This window comes from Corvus moneduloides, chromosome 5 (assembly GCF_009650955.1).
Source record: "Corvus moneduloides isolate bCorMon1 chromosome 5, bCorMon1.pri, whole genome shotgun sequence".
Taxonomy (NCBI): domain Eukaryota; kingdom Metazoa; phylum Chordata; class Aves; order Passeriformes; family Corvidae; genus Corvus; species Corvus moneduloides.
In genome coordinates, this window is record NC_045480.1 from 6889723 (window position 1) to 6908296 (window position 18574).

The 18574-nt window shown below is 38.8% G+C and overlaps 1 protein-coding gene across 1 annotated transcript in view; it reads left to right on the top strand.

The window, feature by feature from the left end:
- UVSSA (UV stimulated scaffold protein A) overlaps positions 1–17771 on the top strand; it is a 49389-nt gene extending 31618 nt beyond the window's left edge. Inside the window, exons 8-13 of the mRNA XM_032109210.1 lie at positions 892–1069; positions 1983–2132; positions 6788–6971; positions 7840–7951; positions 12329–12512; positions 15616–17771. Of these exons, the coding sequence (XP_031965101.1) occupies positions 892–1069; positions 1983–2132; positions 6788–6971; positions 7840–7951; positions 12329–12512; positions 15616–15709 (902 nt within the window). The 3' untranslated portion in view covers positions 15710–17771. The remainder of the gene's footprint in view (positions 1–891; positions 1070–1982; positions 2133–6787; positions 6972–7839; positions 7952–12328; positions 12513–15615) is intronic.
- The last annotated feature ends 803 nt before the right edge of the window (positions 17772–18574 follow it).

Here is an 18574-nt window from a genome sequence, read left to right on the forward strand (position 1 = left end):
GTTCCTACTCAGACAGCTGGTTACAGATACAACATTAACTTTTGCTTTTCTACTTAATATATTGTGATACATTTAATGACTAACAAGGCAAGAATGCTTCTAGGTGCAGCTTCAGGGCTGGTTAGAATTGGGCAAAAGATCAAAAGTTACAGTTAAATAATGGCTAAAACATGTTAGATAAACTTCAGTTATTTTTCATAAGAAGGCTCAGATAATTTGCTGAAATTTTTAGTTTTGTGAAACTATGACTTTTTTGTATAAAATTTAGGGATCTTCTTTGAGGGATGAGACCTTGCATTTCAATTAATTATTTTTTAAAAAGGCTTTCTAAGGGGACACATCACATTAGTGTGAGGGATCATGTCTTTCCAATTTTAGCTGTCATTGGCTAAAAAGTTCTTGTTGCTACTACTGGCTAAATGGCGTTGCTCCTCCAGCTCAGCAGGTAGAGGCAGGTGCTGTCTAACTGCTCAGCCTGACTAATTGCATCCTTACAGTCCTCACATCTTACAGCTGAATCTCTAATCTGTCTGTAAAAGTAATTAAAGTTACCCCACTGCTGAGCTACTGGTGCTGAACATCAGTGCCTGGTACTGCCTTGCAGATGGTTTGTTCCTCAGGTGTAGCTCAGGTGTTTCCTGTCTCTTGGGCAGACTCTCTGGGTGCAGTTCCTGCTTCTGCCAGCACTTAGGTATTTTCTCCTGGCAAATTGTGTGGTTTAGTATCTGTGAAAGACAAATGTCCTCTAAATAATTCTGTTTCACTCTGAGTGGGACTGATGTCTAAAGCAAACTGGAAGCAGGAAGACGTAGTCAGCACCCTGAGCTGTTTGGGTTGGACTGTGAGGGTGGGAGAAGTGAATCACTCCTAAACATCAAGGTTTTTTCGCAGGGCTTGAACCCAAGTCACCTCCAAAAGCCCTGGTGGCGAAGGCATCGACAGGAGCAGCTCCGCTGAGCTCCCACACTCAGCTCAAAGGGAATGAGGATGAACTCGATCCAACCTGTGCAGCTGCCACTCTGAAACTTATTAGAGACAAGCTACCAAAGCTACCACCTCCTCATGCCAGGTTATCTTTGTTTCATTCTTGTACAAACCTCTTGCTCTTGTGTTTATTAGTCATGATAGCACACAGAAAAGCATTCATGAACCAGGCAAGCTGATGAGGCTGACTTGGTCTCATTTTGAAGACCATTACATTCATTGCCTAATATTTGGGATTTTGTTGGTGATTGCACTAGGATCTTAAGGAATCTTTTACTGTTCAGTTACTACAGATCTTATTTGGTGTAAATGGCCTTTATGAAAATACACTGTTCCCTTCTTTGCTAACAACACCCCCCACCCCATTTATTTGGGTACATTCTGTTTGCAGCTAAACAAAATGTATCCTAATGTTCAATTTGCAAGTAGTTTCAACCATCTCTTTGTTCCCAGTGACTTACGCCATCAGTGCTGCCTGGAGATGTTACATTGCTTCCAAAGACAATTTTGTTATCAATCCTGTTCAAAGTTTGATGAAACGCCAGCCTTGCCTGGCATTTAGCTGTGATTTGGGGGTAAGACTGGAGTCATCTGCTTAGTGGCATGTTCCTGGAAAGACACTTCTGCATTGGCCAGGAATGCCCCCAAAACCTAGCAAACTGGAATTAATCTGAGATTTCCTGTACCACATCTGTAGCTCCTGTGGGAGTACAACCTGCATGATCCACTGCTGCCCCCATCAAATCTCTGGGCTTCTCCCCCAATAGTGTGGTAGGTGTTAGCCAGCACTAGCTGAATATGCAGCGAGCTGTATAGAGAGCATGTGGTGTTGTGTCTTATGGTCTTCCTTTAAAAAAAATAAAAGGACAACCTTGTAAAAGTACTTGCAATAGATCTAAGGTAATATTAGTGTTGGCCTAAAAAAATCTAATGAAAACAGAAAAAAAGTTGTTGTGCTCATTGGTGTTCTGTATTGTCTTCTCATCAATTTTCTCCAGTGAATCTGCAACTACTGCGACAGCAGATGTGGAAGATCTTGACAGTAAAAGAAGAAAACTAGAAGAAAGAGCTAAAGCTCCCCTCATGCCTTTTGGATTAGATCTTCACTACTGGGGAGAGGATCAGCCAAGTGCTGGGAAGATTCTCAAGTAATGCTCTTTTTCTTTTAAAACAAATTAAACAAATAAATAGATTTAGTTGTACTCAGAGGTCATGCAGTGGGGTGACTGCTATTTCTTTTGATAATTACTTTTCTTCTTTACTTTGTGTTGTAGGACCCACAAAGTCAGAAATTCTACCTTTAAATGTTATTTATTTTGAGAAGATGTGATACTAATTAAATATCCTTTGATGCTTCAAAGCACATTTTTTCTGCTCTTTTTATGTTTGCAGCATAGCATCAGTTACTCCAATTTAAGTTGGTACCTCATTATGCAAAGGGCTCTGCCAAGTGTGTGATAGACATTCCCTCAGCTGGAGACTTTTGAGATATAAATAAGTAGCAGGCAAGGTAGGAGAAAGGCTGGGGAAGTGTTTTTCCTGGCTTCACAAAGTGGTAACTGAGGAAACTGATATGTTTATTCAGTCACACAAGGAAAGGTGGCAGTTACAGGATTTGGGTTTGGATCTTTCACTTTCCATTGCTATCTGAGGGGTTTTGTGTTTCACGAAGCATTGCTGACGTAGGTAAAGCTTTAGCATTGGGGAGAAAAGGTGGTAGGTGCACATCAGAATTTATTTCTAACAGTCAGTTTTTAAAACCCCTTTTAGTATTTTTAAATGGAAGTTGGGTTGCAAAGTCCTCCCTGTATGTATAAATTTCTTTTAAGTCCACCAGAACTTTGATATCAGTGTGCACCATACCTGGCTTGAAAAAGGCAAAAATCATTGGCTGGCTGGGTTCCAAATTAAGCTGTTATATTCTTAATAGTATTACTTTAACTTAGTTTGTTTTCTTAACAAAACGAGCAAAAAACCCCCAACTTGTAATCACAGTGCTAAAACAGTGTTGTCAGAAAGGAACAAGAGGAAATCTCTGCCCCTGCACCCGATTTCATAAAATGCTGAATATCTTTTAAATTACCGAAAACTGGTGCAATTTGCTGCATAAAAGTGCTTTACCACAGTCACTCCAAGGTTTGGATTCCATCTCGTGTGCTGAAGGCTCTTCAAAGCCTATGAAAAGATTTTCAGCAGGGCTTTAAGAAGCATTTGTCTGTGATACTGCCAAAAAGGTAGTAAGGCCTTATTTTACATTGCAAATGAATTATTCAAGTCATAAGTGAAATCAGAAGCATATTTCACTGCCTGTCTGCCTTGTGCTGTACTGTTTTATTTTTATGCTTCCCAATAAAATAGAGGGCACACTTCTGAACCATATAGTCTATAACTACAGATATGCCAATCTAACTAAAGATAATTTAAGTAACTCTGCACAATACCATTGACCTCACGCGTGAAATAGACTTACTGAAAAATTAAGGTAGTTATTGGCCAGCTATTTTAATGTTTCTATGTGCATCCATACAGGCTCTGTAAGATTCTTAGGGAAAAAAAGCAAACTGAAAAATAGACAACACATATGGGATGTGTATGGAATTTGAACTTTTAAAATATAAAGGGGAGAAGTCTTTTTGTTTCATTTATCAGTGCACTTACTTAATCACAGCGTTTACAATAAATTACGATTTTGACAGTGAGAATGTAGCTACCAGGAAGATGATATTCTAAAGAAGTTTTGTTGGATTTTTTCAGGGGGGGCAGAAGGTAGTGTATGCTGTACAGTATTGTATTGTGTAGAGTCTGATGTGTCATCTTAACAGATTTATTTTGGGTAGCATGAACTTTCCAAACTCATCTACCCTCCTCCTTGAATTAAATCAGCTTACTCTTGGGAGCAGAGTAAAAAGGCTGGTGCAGCACTGACTGTGACTAGGATGTTTCAATTAGCCCATTTTGCACTTGCTTCAGTATCTCTGTAAGCATCTGGGATTAGAATTTATATTTATTCAATGTTTTTATTATCTTCCCATCAGATAAATTAAGATGATATAAATTCATTGAAAGAGTGCAGCAGTTCTCCAAGAGCTAGTCTTCCTCTTAAATTTCAGTTAGCCGTTATTTGTCTTTTATTCCTCCTCCTCCTCCTCCTCATGTATTGCTGTGTCATTGCCATTAAAGCCTCTGTTATTTATCTGGATCAGGAGCACTCTAAATGTGAGTGAGGTGTTGATCTTTTTCATTTTTTAGTTGATTATCTGTTCCTCTTCTGATCCATCTTACAAATAGGTTTTTACTTGTCACATGGATCATTTTTTCCAGCAAGTATCTGCCTGTTTAAAATGTTGCTTAACTTACAACAAGAAATCAGAAAACTTTGGGGATTGCCACTGCTTTGTTCTTCTCTCAGCTGCTTGTAAATCATGTTGGGAGAAAATAAGTTATATGCTTGTAGTAAACAATAATATTTATTAAATATTTTTATGAACCAGGCTTTTTTAAGTTCAGTTCCCAAACACTGATCAATGATACATAGAGTGAAACATAATTTTAATATTCTTAACATTTGTTAGATGCATATTTAGGGGAAGGGAGACAGAGAAATTATTAAATAGAACTATTTCGTAATTGGAAGAGTTGACATGCATGACAGTTAAATGCTTCTTCATTCTCATGTAACTGTAATTTGATAATCTAGAGGGGGAGGGGAGTTCAGACCACAAAAGGGCACTAGGATTTTACTAAGAGATTCTGTAAGATTACCATGCATGTAAAAATCCCGTATGGTGACTTTTTTAGGAATGCTTTCCCCTCCGTGTGGCTGCAAGGTTAGTGACACAGAGCTGCTGGTCAGTCTGGCTTTCAGCATTACATTAAACTAAGCAAATAAGAAATTATTGTAATTCTTTTATTTACTGTCTACTGTACAATCTTGCCACATAAGTTCTGAAGGTAAAATACTATACCATTCAAATAGTGGGCTAAAGTCATATTGGTATTTTGGAAAGACTTCCAGGGCTTTGGGGTTTTTTTGCTACAGTTTGCAGAAGTATGTAATTAAAAACATTTTGTTTAACCAAAAACAGCAGAAATATATTACTGTGTTTATTGCTGAACTAGCCTCCACTGGAACTCTTTTGCCTTTATCCCCTAATTTACCAGAAGAAATTTATTTGTACTTTATGGCAGGTTAGCATTTATCTGGCACTAACGAGCTGTATTTGATGGAGAAATTACTGGATAGAATCAATTTGTTTTAACAAGAATTTTGTTGGAACATTTTTCTGACGACTTGGCAAATCACAGAGATGCTCAGAAAATTTCGTTAACCCCTTTTAAAGCTAGTTTTAATCTCTTTACGTAGTTTTAAAAGCTCAACTATTGCATTAAAACCAGCAGCTATATATGTTGCAGGTTGCTATGGTCAGAAATTTTCCTCTACTTTCTTTTTTCCTTGTCATCTGCTGAAAACTTAGTTAGATAAAATTAATCAAAACTTTTCAGGCCATCTAAAGTAATTCTTTCAAGTATTGGCTTATGTGCTTTGCCAAATTGAGACCGGTGTGATGAGTGAAGCCAGTGTTCATGTATATATCGCTCTGCAGGCTACAGAAGGCAACATCTCAGAAGTAGGAATGACACCCAAGGATATTAGTGAGTGAGAGGAATTGGATATGGATAGAGTAAATCCTCTCAAATAATGCTGTAACAGATTGGGTCGAAGAACGATGTGGAAGAAAGGGATTGGAAAGTGTGGTTTAGGAATTTTATCTCCTTATCAAGACATCTGTCAGCTAGGTATCTCCATCTTGCTTGTAATGAGCAGCAGACATGCAGGCTGCAGGTTTTTTCCCATAATTTAGCTGTATTTTTTTCCACTTTAATTTCATATTTCCTTAAATTTGAGGTGGGATTGTTGTTGTTAACTTCAGATATCTTAAAATTAGATACCTAAGCTGAAGCTGGTCATCCTGATTTCTTTTCATTATTAGGAGAAAGAAACATTTACCTTCAGAGGGATAGTCATTGCCTCCTAAGATTAGCATCTAAAATGAGTCAGGTAATTGCTCTCTGGGGTTGCCTGTTTTTCACTACAGTCTATTGGCAGCTTAGGGTGGCTAAAATGAAATTATATGAATGCTGTTGAGAAAATCTTTGTTTGCCTATATGTAAGGTCTTTAATTTTAAAATAGATTTTCTGTGGATTAGCTTAATTTCCTAGAGGAACACCTGGTAATTTCTCAGATTTATAGACACCGTATAGGAGAACCTGGAAGAAAGAATCTGTATGAGGCTCAGCTGATTGCTGTTTCCCTTGGTCTCAGTACATTGCAATATCCTCTGGTGTCAGCTTCTGCTTCTCTACTGCTGCAGGAGTCCAGCTGTCAGGAATAAGATCAGATAGGTTAAGATCAAACTGTTTCCTCCTTGATCTGTCTTCTGTGCTTAATCATAGAAGTATTTTGTTATGAAGAATGATAAGTACAGAATTACAAAGTTATTCACTGAATCTGGAAATTGGATAACTGACTCTGGATGTCAGATCATGAGCTAAGGCTAGGACTTGTAATACCTTAGCAGGTTAAACAGGAAATCAATACTAGACAGGCTTTGTTATATTTTAAAGATATCTTCATAATACAGAAGCCATATGAAAGACTGGTAGATTCCTAAGGGGTGTTTTTTAATTCACTAGTAAAGCTTCTCTTCCTTTCACGTGAGTTTAGCACAGGTTGATAATGGCATCTCTGTGTGTTTTCTTACAATTTGTCTGTGAATTATTTTCATTTGTTTTTTTTCTCAGATTTACCTCTGAGCATCGATTTTGGGCACCCTGTGAAGTAGAGGAAGAAGTGGAAAATAAAGAAATAACAGAAATGTTAAAAACCAGGTATATAACATTTGCTGGCAAGTTTGAACCGGTAAAACATAAATGTCGAGCACCAATGCCTGATGGAAGTCTGTGTGAAAGACAAGATCGGATTAAGGTAGGTACCAAGTTACATAACTTCCAAGATCTGTGCTATATGGAGAAGATCTTAAAACATCCATAAAAGTTTATTTGACATTGTAAGTATAGTTCAAGGGAGTGGAAGAACATTGTGTTGGAGGAGTTAAATGTTAATATGTGCTTCATATGGGAAACATCCTTTTAGTAAAGAAGCTGTAAACATTTGAATAACTCTCAAATGTTTTTGGCATTCGTTGTAGGTTATTTTATTTATTTATTTATTTTATTTTATTATTGTGATGTGTGAGTACCTGGCAGTAAGGTAGAGATAGTCAGTTCTTTGCTGGAAATTTTTCCTCACTCAGAGGCATATTTGGTATTAACTGTTTCTCGAAACTTGTATGTTTGAGGGGCAAAGAAATTTTATTTACAAATTAAGTTTTATTAGATCTAAGTTCTACACAGCCTTAAATTACGACCACTGTTGAGCAGAACTGCTTTGCTTAAATACTTTGTTCTAGTATCCCTGTTCTTCCTGTATTATCTGAGATTGAGGGATCTAAATGTACTTCAGTACTTTTAATGGGGTTGTTAGAGGATAGGGATATAGCATAAACATAACATATGATGGAACATTGGTGCCCTAGTTCCAGACTTGGCAGGATGTACTACCTGGTCTCTTGAAACTGGATATTTGTATCAACAAGAGCTTTTTTCTTTGAGATTCTGAATATATTAAACTCGTGACATTTATGGGATCCTGATGCTTTCTGAAGAGGACTGGGAATCAGGTGTGGTTTTGTTGCTCAATTCCAGTGTCCAGTTTTAAGCTGTGTTGAATAAAATGTAAACATTTTCTTTTCATTCAAAAACTGTGAGATTTTTTCCCCCCTTTCTCCCTCAAGTGCCCTTTCCATGGAAAGATAATACCTCGGGATGACTCTGGGATTCCTGTAAATGCAGAGGACAGAGCCAGAGAAGAGAAGATAAAGTTTGAGAAGCAAGCGGCCCAGCCAGGTCTGTGTCTGAATAGTGTCTTAAAAAAAATAAAAATTACAATAAATACTAGGCAGAAGTGGGAGATAGCTGTTACCTATGTTGCTCCTAACCAAATTCTCTCAGTTGCATTCCTGTTGATTTTAATTTGCTGCTCATTTGCAGTGGTTCTTGCTTATGAGATAAATATGGATACATGTGTAGACAGAAAAAGGTTCACATTGCATTTGTGCTTTATTTCCAGTGGCTTTTGTAATGTTCCCAACACTGCTCAGAAAGACAAGTCATAGCCTTTGTCTTAAGGAACATGTTTATCAAGGATGATTAGACCTCTTCCCTGGGAAATGCTTAACAGTAATTGTTCCTGTGCTTCTGCAAAGTAGTTGTCTAATCTTGCTGGTCCCTAACAGTTGTGATTTATGCAATATAAGGATAATATTATTGGGATCATTGTGTTACCACCAATATTGGGAGGGCGTGCTGGATTTTGTTTTTAAACAGTTGGGAATGGGCAACAAAACTATTGGCCTTCTCCTTGCATCCTGGTTGCAGCTTTCAGGTGTGGGAGAAGAAGGCTCCTTCTTCCCCAAGATTATTTGGGCATTTTTAGCCAGGGTGCAGCTCTGGACTGGTAGGTGAGGAATGCAGGCAGTGAACAAAACAGCAGGCAATGAGTACACAGGCAGGAAGACTTCCAGGGGAATAAGAGATTTTCTTGCAACAGTACAACTAAACCTCATTAGTGATGGACAGAAGATACCTGGGGGATTGCAACCAGGAAGCTACTGGAAGTTGATGCACTGCAAAGGAAGATGGGAGAGAGGGATCTATCCAGCAGAGTGTATAATTGGAGGGGACAGCTTTTCTTTAAATTACCTTCCTCCAGCAGGTCTTAGTTTTCTCTGGTTTGAGCTATTTATTCTCGGTGAGTATTCTGCATTCTAATTAAACTCACCCATAGGCATTAGCATTTTGATATCCTATACTATACTCCCTTGAAGGAGTTCTCTCTTAAGGTTTGACTGACTTGGTGTTTCACAGTTAAGCATATTATTAATGAAGCTACTGAACCTTCCATAAAACCTCTTGAGAGCCTAAGGAACAGTTGTTGATCTGTATTCAAAAAGGTCCCTGTGGAATGAATGTGCATTTGAACATAGAGCTGACCCTACCCAGTGTCCTTTAATACTTGTTTGACCATCTTTGAGTGACTGGGCTTGGTGATTACAGCACCACACCAGTGCAGCAATTACTGAACACCTTCTGGTATTTGCAGGTGTCCAAGTGCTACATTTGCATATAGTTGCCATCCCTGTCCAGGCAGAGTAAGTGTTCTAAACTGGTATCCAGCCAGCATCACAGACACTGTTGGACTGTCACTGGCAAACCAGGACAGGGGTGTGGATGTTGTGTTAAAAAGGAAAGTTCCCTGTGAAACTAAAACTAGCAAATTAAACTGATAAGTGTTCTGGAAATCTCCAACTAGAAACTAACATTCTAGTATAAAAATCACTTGGACTGAAAAGTATTGATTTTTTTTTTTCCTGTGAAATTGCCATTGCTTGAGGCTAGACATAGTATTTATTTTTATTACAGTGTCAGTTTGGTGTTGTTAGAGGCTTCTCACCTCTGGTCCACAAGGATGTGTATGTTAGTCCCAAACTAGTGTTGGCATTGCTCCTTGTGTTATTGAGTGTGGTTGTTAAGCTGAGATGTCACACAAAGGTCCATCCCATCTGGCGGGGGACTTACTGCACAAGCTGTGGCACTTAATTTATGTTTCAAAACCTTCCATGTTTCTAAAGCCATACATATACCAGATGTCAATAAATACTTCTATCCACTGTTTTTTGTTGCTTTCTTTTTTCCTGTGCCTCACTGTCTTGTGGTTTGGAGGAGTGTGTTTGGTTGGTTTTCAGTGGTGTTTGGTTTGGGGGATTTTTTGGTTACAGAGGTCTGGAAGCAAATCTAAGCAATGCTGCTATGGGAAATACACAACTGGGATCTCACTGGACAGTCAGGAACTGTTTGATTGACAACATCATTAATGATGGCAATTTGAAAAATCTGGAAAAAAACACTAAAATTTAGGGATCAGTTGTATGGTTAAATTACACCAAAATTCTTCTTGCATACTGGATAGTAGGTTTATTTCTATCTTTGTGTGATTAAAGGGGGAAACAGCTATATAAAAGTAATATGGTTTGTGTGCTAATGACTGTGTTTTGTCAACACTGTCATTGTTATTATGGAGCATTTATTATCCTAGTGCAAAATTTTAAACTCTAGCTGATGTCCACAAAAAGGTGCTTTGGGCTCTTCAGTCCTGAAACAAGTGAATCAGGTGAGATTATGCTGACCTGCTAATCTGCAGCGTTCATCCTTTTCCAATAGTTCGCACACAGGAGCAAATTAAGTGCCTATTTTTTGTGTCAGCCCTGAAGAGTATCTGGTTTTTCAGCCCTTAGTGACTTGTTAACAAACAGGTATCAGGACAGGCTGGTGAAGGCAGGCCGCTGGCCACTCAGATGTGAAATAGCATCTCTTTACTAACTACAGTATTGATTCCCGCCTACCCTTGCAAACTGTGTAATTTTCTTTTCCCTGCTGCTAAACTCAGTAACAATGTATGAAGAGCTTTAGGGGCCCATCAATGCTCAAAACCCCTGCTCTTCCCTGGCATTCTATTGATTTTTCTCAAAAGCTTTTAAATTGCTCCTTCATTTTACTCAAATGCTCATTTCATCTCTACTGGATGCCGGCATTTTTTCGTTGTGTTTAAACAATTGCTCCATTCACGGGGTTCCTAAACTGTGATGCCTTCTTATTACTGGGAGATAAACTGTTTAGACAGTTTTCCTTAATCTTGGATTAATCGTTCCTGTATCTGAATTGTGCTGTTCTGTATTCCCTCACTTCAAGAAAAAAAATAAAGTCTGTGAGGTCTTACGATCTATCAAGTATACGTGTTCTATTTTCTCCCTTTGTAACTCTCCTCTGCAGCTATTGAACAGCTTCGTTTTGCTCACGCTTTTTGGCATGTTGGATTTTAATCAGTCCTTGCTTACATGTATGATGGTAGTTTAGATCTAACCTTTACTTGGAAAATTGCTCTGGCATTCCTTAATACCTTCTTAAGTGAGGACATTGCCTCTGACCTTCCTGAAATGTTGTTAGCAGTGTTTGTCACACTCAGTGACAATCTTGGTATATAAATGAAGTTGTATAGTCCTTTAGGACTGTTTATATTTCTATATCTACAAAGATGTTAAGTAAGAGTAGTAGATATTTGGTGTTACAATATCTGCAGGCAAGAAGGGCTGACTGTCATAAGGGAAACTATGACAAATGACTGGCACTTACTGTTGTTAAACTATAGAATTCTGGCATTTACGCCGAGTTTGGACCATGTTCTTTTTGAAGTAGTACTTCCTACATTTTTTTCCAACCCATATGCTCCAATTCTCTACAATGCAGTGAAATGTTTCTAAATTTCCCCTTGGCGGATGTCCATCCTTCAGCCACATTTTTACTTTGTACGATGCAACCTTATTCTGATACACAAGACTCCACACTGAAGGTAAAAGACTATGGCTTCCTCAAACAGTCCACAGTCTTAACTTGTTCATGCTTTTTCCTCTGGTGGCATCTAGGATCAGAATCCACTTAGAATGTATTCTTTGATTCTGAAGCATTAAGGTTTTGATAAAATGTAGAACAAGATTTTGTTAGGATAAATTAACCTGTGCCATTGTCAAGAGAAGAAACTTGATTTAGGTAATTAAACTGAGCCAATGTGAGATACCTAGAAAGTAGTGTCTTTTTAGATGCAAAATGAGGCTCATGGCAACAGGGTCATGTTGTTCTACTCAAGAATTTTATGCAGATGTCAGATACCAGTTCATATTTTAAAGTAAATATTACTGATGAAAAGAAGTCACAAAGTTGTCACCCCTACTCTGCTCAAAAGTTGATCTATTCCATTTTTTTAGGTTTATTTTTAAGCTTATTCAGAATTTATTTCTTGCAGATAAGGTCCTCAGCTACATTGTTGGCACTTTCAATTTCTAAATAATAATCACTGTGTTTATTCACCTCTCCTACATGGAATAGTTTCCTTGGAACTTTGCTGCTGTGCTACTGCAAAAACTTAAGTCTTCCTACAGAACAGTTTTATACACAGCAGCAACTAATGCATAGTAACCCCAGACTGGCAGGGCTTTTTCATCAAGATCTGTTATTTTGGGAAACTGCTTTATCCTCTCTTTCCTTTGCGTATGCAGCTTAGATCGCAGTGACTCTGCCCTCGCCCATTGGTGACAAGAACCTGTTCCTTGGGAGACTGCAAGTCCTCCCTGGGTTTGGAGTTTCAAAGTCCATGTTTTGTCTTTTAAACAGAGTGGCGAGATCCAGAATTTATGAGAGAAGTTGAAGCTGCTACAGGACTGGATCTTGGTTCCTCTAAAAGTAATGGAAAAGGACAGAAAACGAAAGGGAAGAAGCAAAAATATCCAAATCTGACAGACCTGAAGCAACAGGCTAACACTTCTCGTTCCCGGCTTGAGAAGAAAGTCTTCAATAAGTAAGATACTTCCATTCTCTAAAGCCTGTTAAATTACTGTTTCTGTTTGATTCAACAGTACTTTCTGTTTCTACACTAACATGTACTTACTAAACAGCTTTCTTGGCTAACTGCAAGCAAGAATGTCTTCTGTGTGTCTGGAGGGTAAAAAATAGCAGGTACTGATGACCAAGGTTATTTCTTTGAGAGTGATTTTCAACTAATTTGCAAAATTTCCCTATGAAAGACTTTTTTCATCCTGTCTCAATTTTTTTTAAACCCTTCAATTGCTGGGTTGGCTTCTCTGGATGATCATTTATTAGTCAGGCACAGCAGCTCAGGTGGATGTGGGAACCTGCCAGCCAGTCCTGAATGGGCTTTAGAACATACAGTAGCTCCATCTGTCCACTATTAACACCATTTCTGATGCCTGTTCTTGCTTAGATGTGGCTACAACATAAATTTGCCTAAGTGTGCTCTGGTCTTTATCAAATAGGAAGCAGCTGCAGCTATTTAAAGAGTTTCATATGTCAAAAATGAAGTAGTCAAAGGAAAGTGAAGTGTAAAGTTGTCGAATCAAAAAAAGCAAAATTATTATTATTATTATTATTATATCATTAATGGTGGGTTATTCCCTAAATATATTGGATGAGCTGAACAGCATCCGAGACACAATATTTGTTTAAACTCAGTTTTCCCTTCTCTGATGTAATAGTTATAAAAACAAAGCCAAATCCACATTGCTTTTAGTTACGGAAATAGCACGTTTTCTGTGAAATTCTCATGTCACCTGGTCTTAGTTAGAAGTCAGAGACATACAGTTCTAATGATTAGAATTTCATATCATGGTTTACTGTGGTTTGTGCTAATGATTTTGAGTGTGTATTAGTGCCAGGCATAGGGAATCAAACCTGTCATGTTTTTAATAGGTTTCATGCTTTGCAGCACTAAACAAGATGATAACCTTGACTCCTTATAACAACCCCAAATTACTTGAAATGTGTAGGTGATAAACCTGGGCTCTAGTCTGCCAATAAAGCTAAGTGAAATTGCACACAGATCATCAAAGTGGGATCTCATTTCATTTACAGTATCACACAATCCACTGGTGCTAATGTAAAACCTACATGACATGAAAGTGTCAAGGCCACTCTGCACTGCTAAAGGCTCACTTTTCTCCTACCAATTAGGTAATATTTGAAGTGCAAAACCATGACCACATTTTCCTTACTCTGGTAACTTTATTGGCAGAATTTTGTTAAACGTATACCTTGTCCTGGGTGTTTTTTCAGAATGTTGGTTTTCGTTGTAGTTGCTGCTGAGAAAATCTTTAATCCCACCATTTAGAGCATTTTTAAGAAGAAACCTCTGTTTTCCAAAATTTCAAAATGGCTTTGGAAATGAAGCCATTACAGAGAACAGTTACCAAACCAGAAGTCAGCTTGTTTCTTGGAGACAAGCCTGGGACCAGAGCTGGAATAGTGTGTAGGGGCTGATCCTGAAAGAGGCTGGGGACCACTACCCAGGTGCATGACTTACCTTCATTTTCCTGCACAGCTTGCAACATCCTGAGAAGTGATAAAGGCAGACTGTGATAATGTAGAGTCTTAACAGCAGTGGCCTTGAAACCATCCACTTGTGTGATGGAACTTGCCAAACTTGTAGAAATCAAAGGAGACATCAGTCAGTGCCCTGCTTTCAAATGGGGCACAGTCCCTCAAACCAAGCCTGTAGCTGCTCTACCTCCCACATCAGCAGAGCAGCCAGGTCTTTACCTGGAGATATGTTAGGAGATAACATCCTTCATAGGCAGGGTGACAGCTGAGAACACCTGCAAACACCAGCCTCAGAGAGCTGAGCTTTTGTGCCAGAGACATCTAAAGTAACCAGTGAAAACCAGAACTTCAGAATCCAGTGAGGAACAAAAATCCCGAGGCAAGGTGCCCTTGGCTCTGTGCAACAGTTGCTCCGAGTTTCTGAGGGGGCAGATGTTCACAACAGAACATTTTCCTGACTGCTTCTGCTGCCTTTCTTTTGCTTTCTTACCCCTCTGGATTCATGAACACATTCCTCTGCCTTACCAGTTAGAGGATATAGGGGCCTGCTGTCTCTCTGCCTTTTATGACAATCTCCTACTCCTCCTGTTTATGCTGTCTAGGCATCATTTTCCTCAGCCTCAAAATCTCAGCTGTGTGATCTTCACTCAAAAGTTTGTGGAGGGGAAAAAAGTGCAGGTGTCTTCACTTACCAGCTCAGAAGCATTGCAGTCCCTCGCAAAAGAAATTTCTGGGCACATCTTTACCAGGAGGAAACAGTGGCAGCCAATAAAGCAGCAACAGGGAGACAGACAGGCCTTCCCTGGATTTGGGAGCACCAGAAAGCTTAGCAGCTCTGCATTTCGTTCCTTCACTTCATTTTTGAATCTGAAGAACGTTCCAGAGCCTTCTTCAAGCACAGCAGGAGAGGCAGAGGGTTCAAATGCTTGCCCATCCTGAGGCAGCAGAGATCACTTTATATATGAATGAGGTATTGGACAGACCGTCCTGCCTGTGCTAATCTCTAAGCACTTCTGCAGCAGTAGCCTGTGTCTCTGTAGAGAGATACACAATAATCTCTGGTGTCTTCCTAAACTGGAGTTGTTCTTGTGCATTAAAAGCTGCTGCTCAGGAATGGGGAAGTTGCTAAATGAGTTCATGAAGTGAACAGCGAACCTTCCCCTCCTAAAAACATTCTAGATTAAGAGTTAGATTTCATAAGGGTTTCTAAGTGTTAATTTTTTAAGATCTTGTTAGATATTTTTAGTTATTTTTTCCCTGAGAGCAGTTAGGTGCTTTTGTAAATCAAACTTGCCCTGTGTGGCTCTAAGAAATAATGCTGGGAGGGTGGAAAACACAGCCATTAAACTGAAAGACTTGAATTTGTTTACTCCTGTTAATAAAATCATTGCTGAATTAAACTATTTATATTGCTGCAGCTAATTTAGTTAACAAGACAAATTTGTTCAGCCTCATCAATGCCATGCTCAGAAGCCTGGTAGTGATTAATCTAATTCCCCAACATTCATAAACATTCTCTGAGATTGAGTAGACTCAACATAGCTGTTACTGTTTTGTTTCTCTTTCAGAGGTGCCATGAAACGGGTCGTGAAAGCCATGAACCGGGTGGACCAAAGGAAGCATGAGAAGTTTGCCAACCAGTTTAATTATGCTCTGAATTAAATTGTTAATCACCTTTGTCCTTCTTTTATTACAAAAGTGCAACTGCAAAACCCTTAATCAAAGATATTTGTATTTACACTACAATACTTTGCTAGGCACATTGTTACAGGTGTCATTTTTAAATTGTTTCCAAGTTTAACTTATTTGATAATGAATATTAATTTTGGGAAAGATGTGGTAGTATAGAACGGAATGTATTTAAAAAGTTTATAATTATTTGAAATATACATGAAATAGAGGTGTTTTATGACTTGTACGTAATTGGGGTAAACTGTTCAGGTTTTGGGGCTTGATTCTTTTCCTTCCTAAGGGACTCATGTAATTTATACCTCCTTTGCCAACATGTGTGTTTAATTTTCCAGTTTTCTGCCTTCATATAAAAAGATAGCAATCAAATTGTTTTTAAGGTGCCAGGAATGGCAATGCACAGAGCATTTGCTCAGCCTACTGTTGTATAAAGTGAGCCACATCAAGGAGCACAGCAGCTCCTGCAGTACCTCTACAAACATCTTGGTACACAAAAAAAAAAAAAAAAAATCTGAACCAATTGCTGCCTTCAGATGAGGAATGGAGCAGAGTTTGATTTCTGCAAACTGAATTCCAGGAGCTAAGTCAATCCTGGTAGCTGCGGCACAGATGGAAAAGCTGAAATGGCAAAGAGCATCCTGGCCTGCTTCTTGTCTTCCCAAGATGGTATCCCAATATCTTTCAGAACTACTCCTGGAAAGCACATTGTGAAAGTCTGTAGATATACACAGAAAATGCTCTAGTTTAACTGCTGTCAAAAAAGCTCCAGTATGAAGTGAAAATAAGAGGTTTAAAAAAATCATTCAAGTGACACACTGATCTAGTGGCAGTAGTGAACTGCCTGGCTTGGATCAGATAAAATTACACCAGGCTAAGCCTGAGAGTGTGTCTAAGGACCCAGAAACAAACACAAACATTTGGACTCCTCTAGCTCCAGAGAGTTAATGTGCAGGTGGATCCAGTGTGGGTTGTAGTTCTTGGCTGGGTACTTAAACAAATCTCCCAAACTTGTTTGCTGGCTATAGTCAAGGAGAGTGAATGAAACAATGACCAGTTGTGCTCTTGCAACATTTCATACAGCTTTGTGGGTAAAGAAAACCCAGACAATCAGGAAGGTGGTGTTTAAAAATCAATTTCAAAGTGACCCACAAAAGTCTTCAATAAAATACTCACTACAAATTAGAATGGATTCTCTATAGTATGGGCTTAGTCATTCACCTGTTGGAGGTGTTTCCTCATGGTAAGGAGACTCTAAGAGTTAAAACTTTGGAAAGTGGTAACAACTGAGTGTAGCTTCTGACCACCTCAGACACAAGCTAATTTACAGTTCTGCCAAATACTTTCTGACTTGCACAAGTACTGCATAGAAAGCAATTAATGCTGTCTTTTGATGATTTATCTTGCAAGAGCTCTGTAATTTGGACAGGTTGATGTACTTCTGAAATACCAAAAATAGAACAAATAAAGAGCCAGAATTTCACATAATATTTACTGACTGCGCTGGAAAGTAAAATCACTTCTACTAATGTGGCAGTGAAGATTTCAGGTGAAAATGTGGATAAGGACAAACCAAGTTCATCATCAAGTCAGTTGAATCAGCTGCTAAACTGATTTGATTTCATACTAAAGACAAAGTCGCACACCCACAAAAAAATAGGAAACATACAAACACAACAACTGTCCCACCTCACATATGAGAATGTGATAGTGATCATTGGGTGCTGGGATCCCCAAACTTAACTGACACTTGCTGATTAATGTTCAAAGAGCCACATTTCTCTGAAGGTCCAGTATACCTTCACTAAATAGAAGTCCTTTTAAGTTCAAAAATTCGAAATAGATCAGTCTACCTTTTAGATACATCACACATTTTGTGTGTCAGTTTACTTACAGCAATTTACAAATTTGAGCTCCCTGGGCTCACCGGTTCAAATGTTGCCCAACTGTCCCTGTGACATTTCTACTGGAACTTTTCTGTTCCTGTCCTCTGGGCTTCTGGGAAAAAAAAAAATAAATACAAGTATCATTCACATAATCTCTGAGTGTGGTTTTGTCTTTAAACTCACTCCAACACCTTTGCAATTGTACTTCTGCTTACACGGGATGCTGTGTATGATTCCCAGGTGCCTGAACACCTTGGGGTGATTTGGCCCTTGGAGTGGTGTTGAGGTGAATGGTTGGTACACAGGTTGAATATTGTGTATCTGAAGGGACTCTGAGCTGAAGTGAGCTGTGCTGGTGCATCTAAATCATCCTTTTTTAACTAGGGTTGTGTCCGTGGGAAAACGAGGACTGTAAGCAAAGACTTCTGCATGGTTATTGTTACCTGAGCACATGGTTGCACCTGGGGAGTAAAAGCCTGGAAGGAAAAAAGACTGCAGCATCTTACGGTCTGGCACTCCAGTATAAAGCATTTAGTGACATAAATGATCTTGGTATGGAGCTTGTGAGCGGGTCTTCTGAGTAAAAGCCATCCTTCAGCACATCCCCTTGGAGGTTTCTGGGGCAGAATGATGGGCCCATGCTCATCTTTTGCACCATACCTTGTGATTTCATTTTCTCTAAGCTTACCTGAGGCTTGGCTTTATCAACCTGGCTATGGCTGAAAATTTCTATTAGAAAACTGTAACACTAAAAAGTTCCTAGAAATCATGGTTAAAATATTTGTCATTTTTTTATTGGTAAGCAAAACATGCAAATGGGATTTATAAGCAGTTCTGCATGGATGGTAGATTGTGCCACACACAGCAGTTTGCACATTGAGGAAAGGCTTCAGTTAATCAAAGTGGACATTATTGAAAAAAAGAATGAAGAAACAAAGTCTGTTTTGTGGAAAAC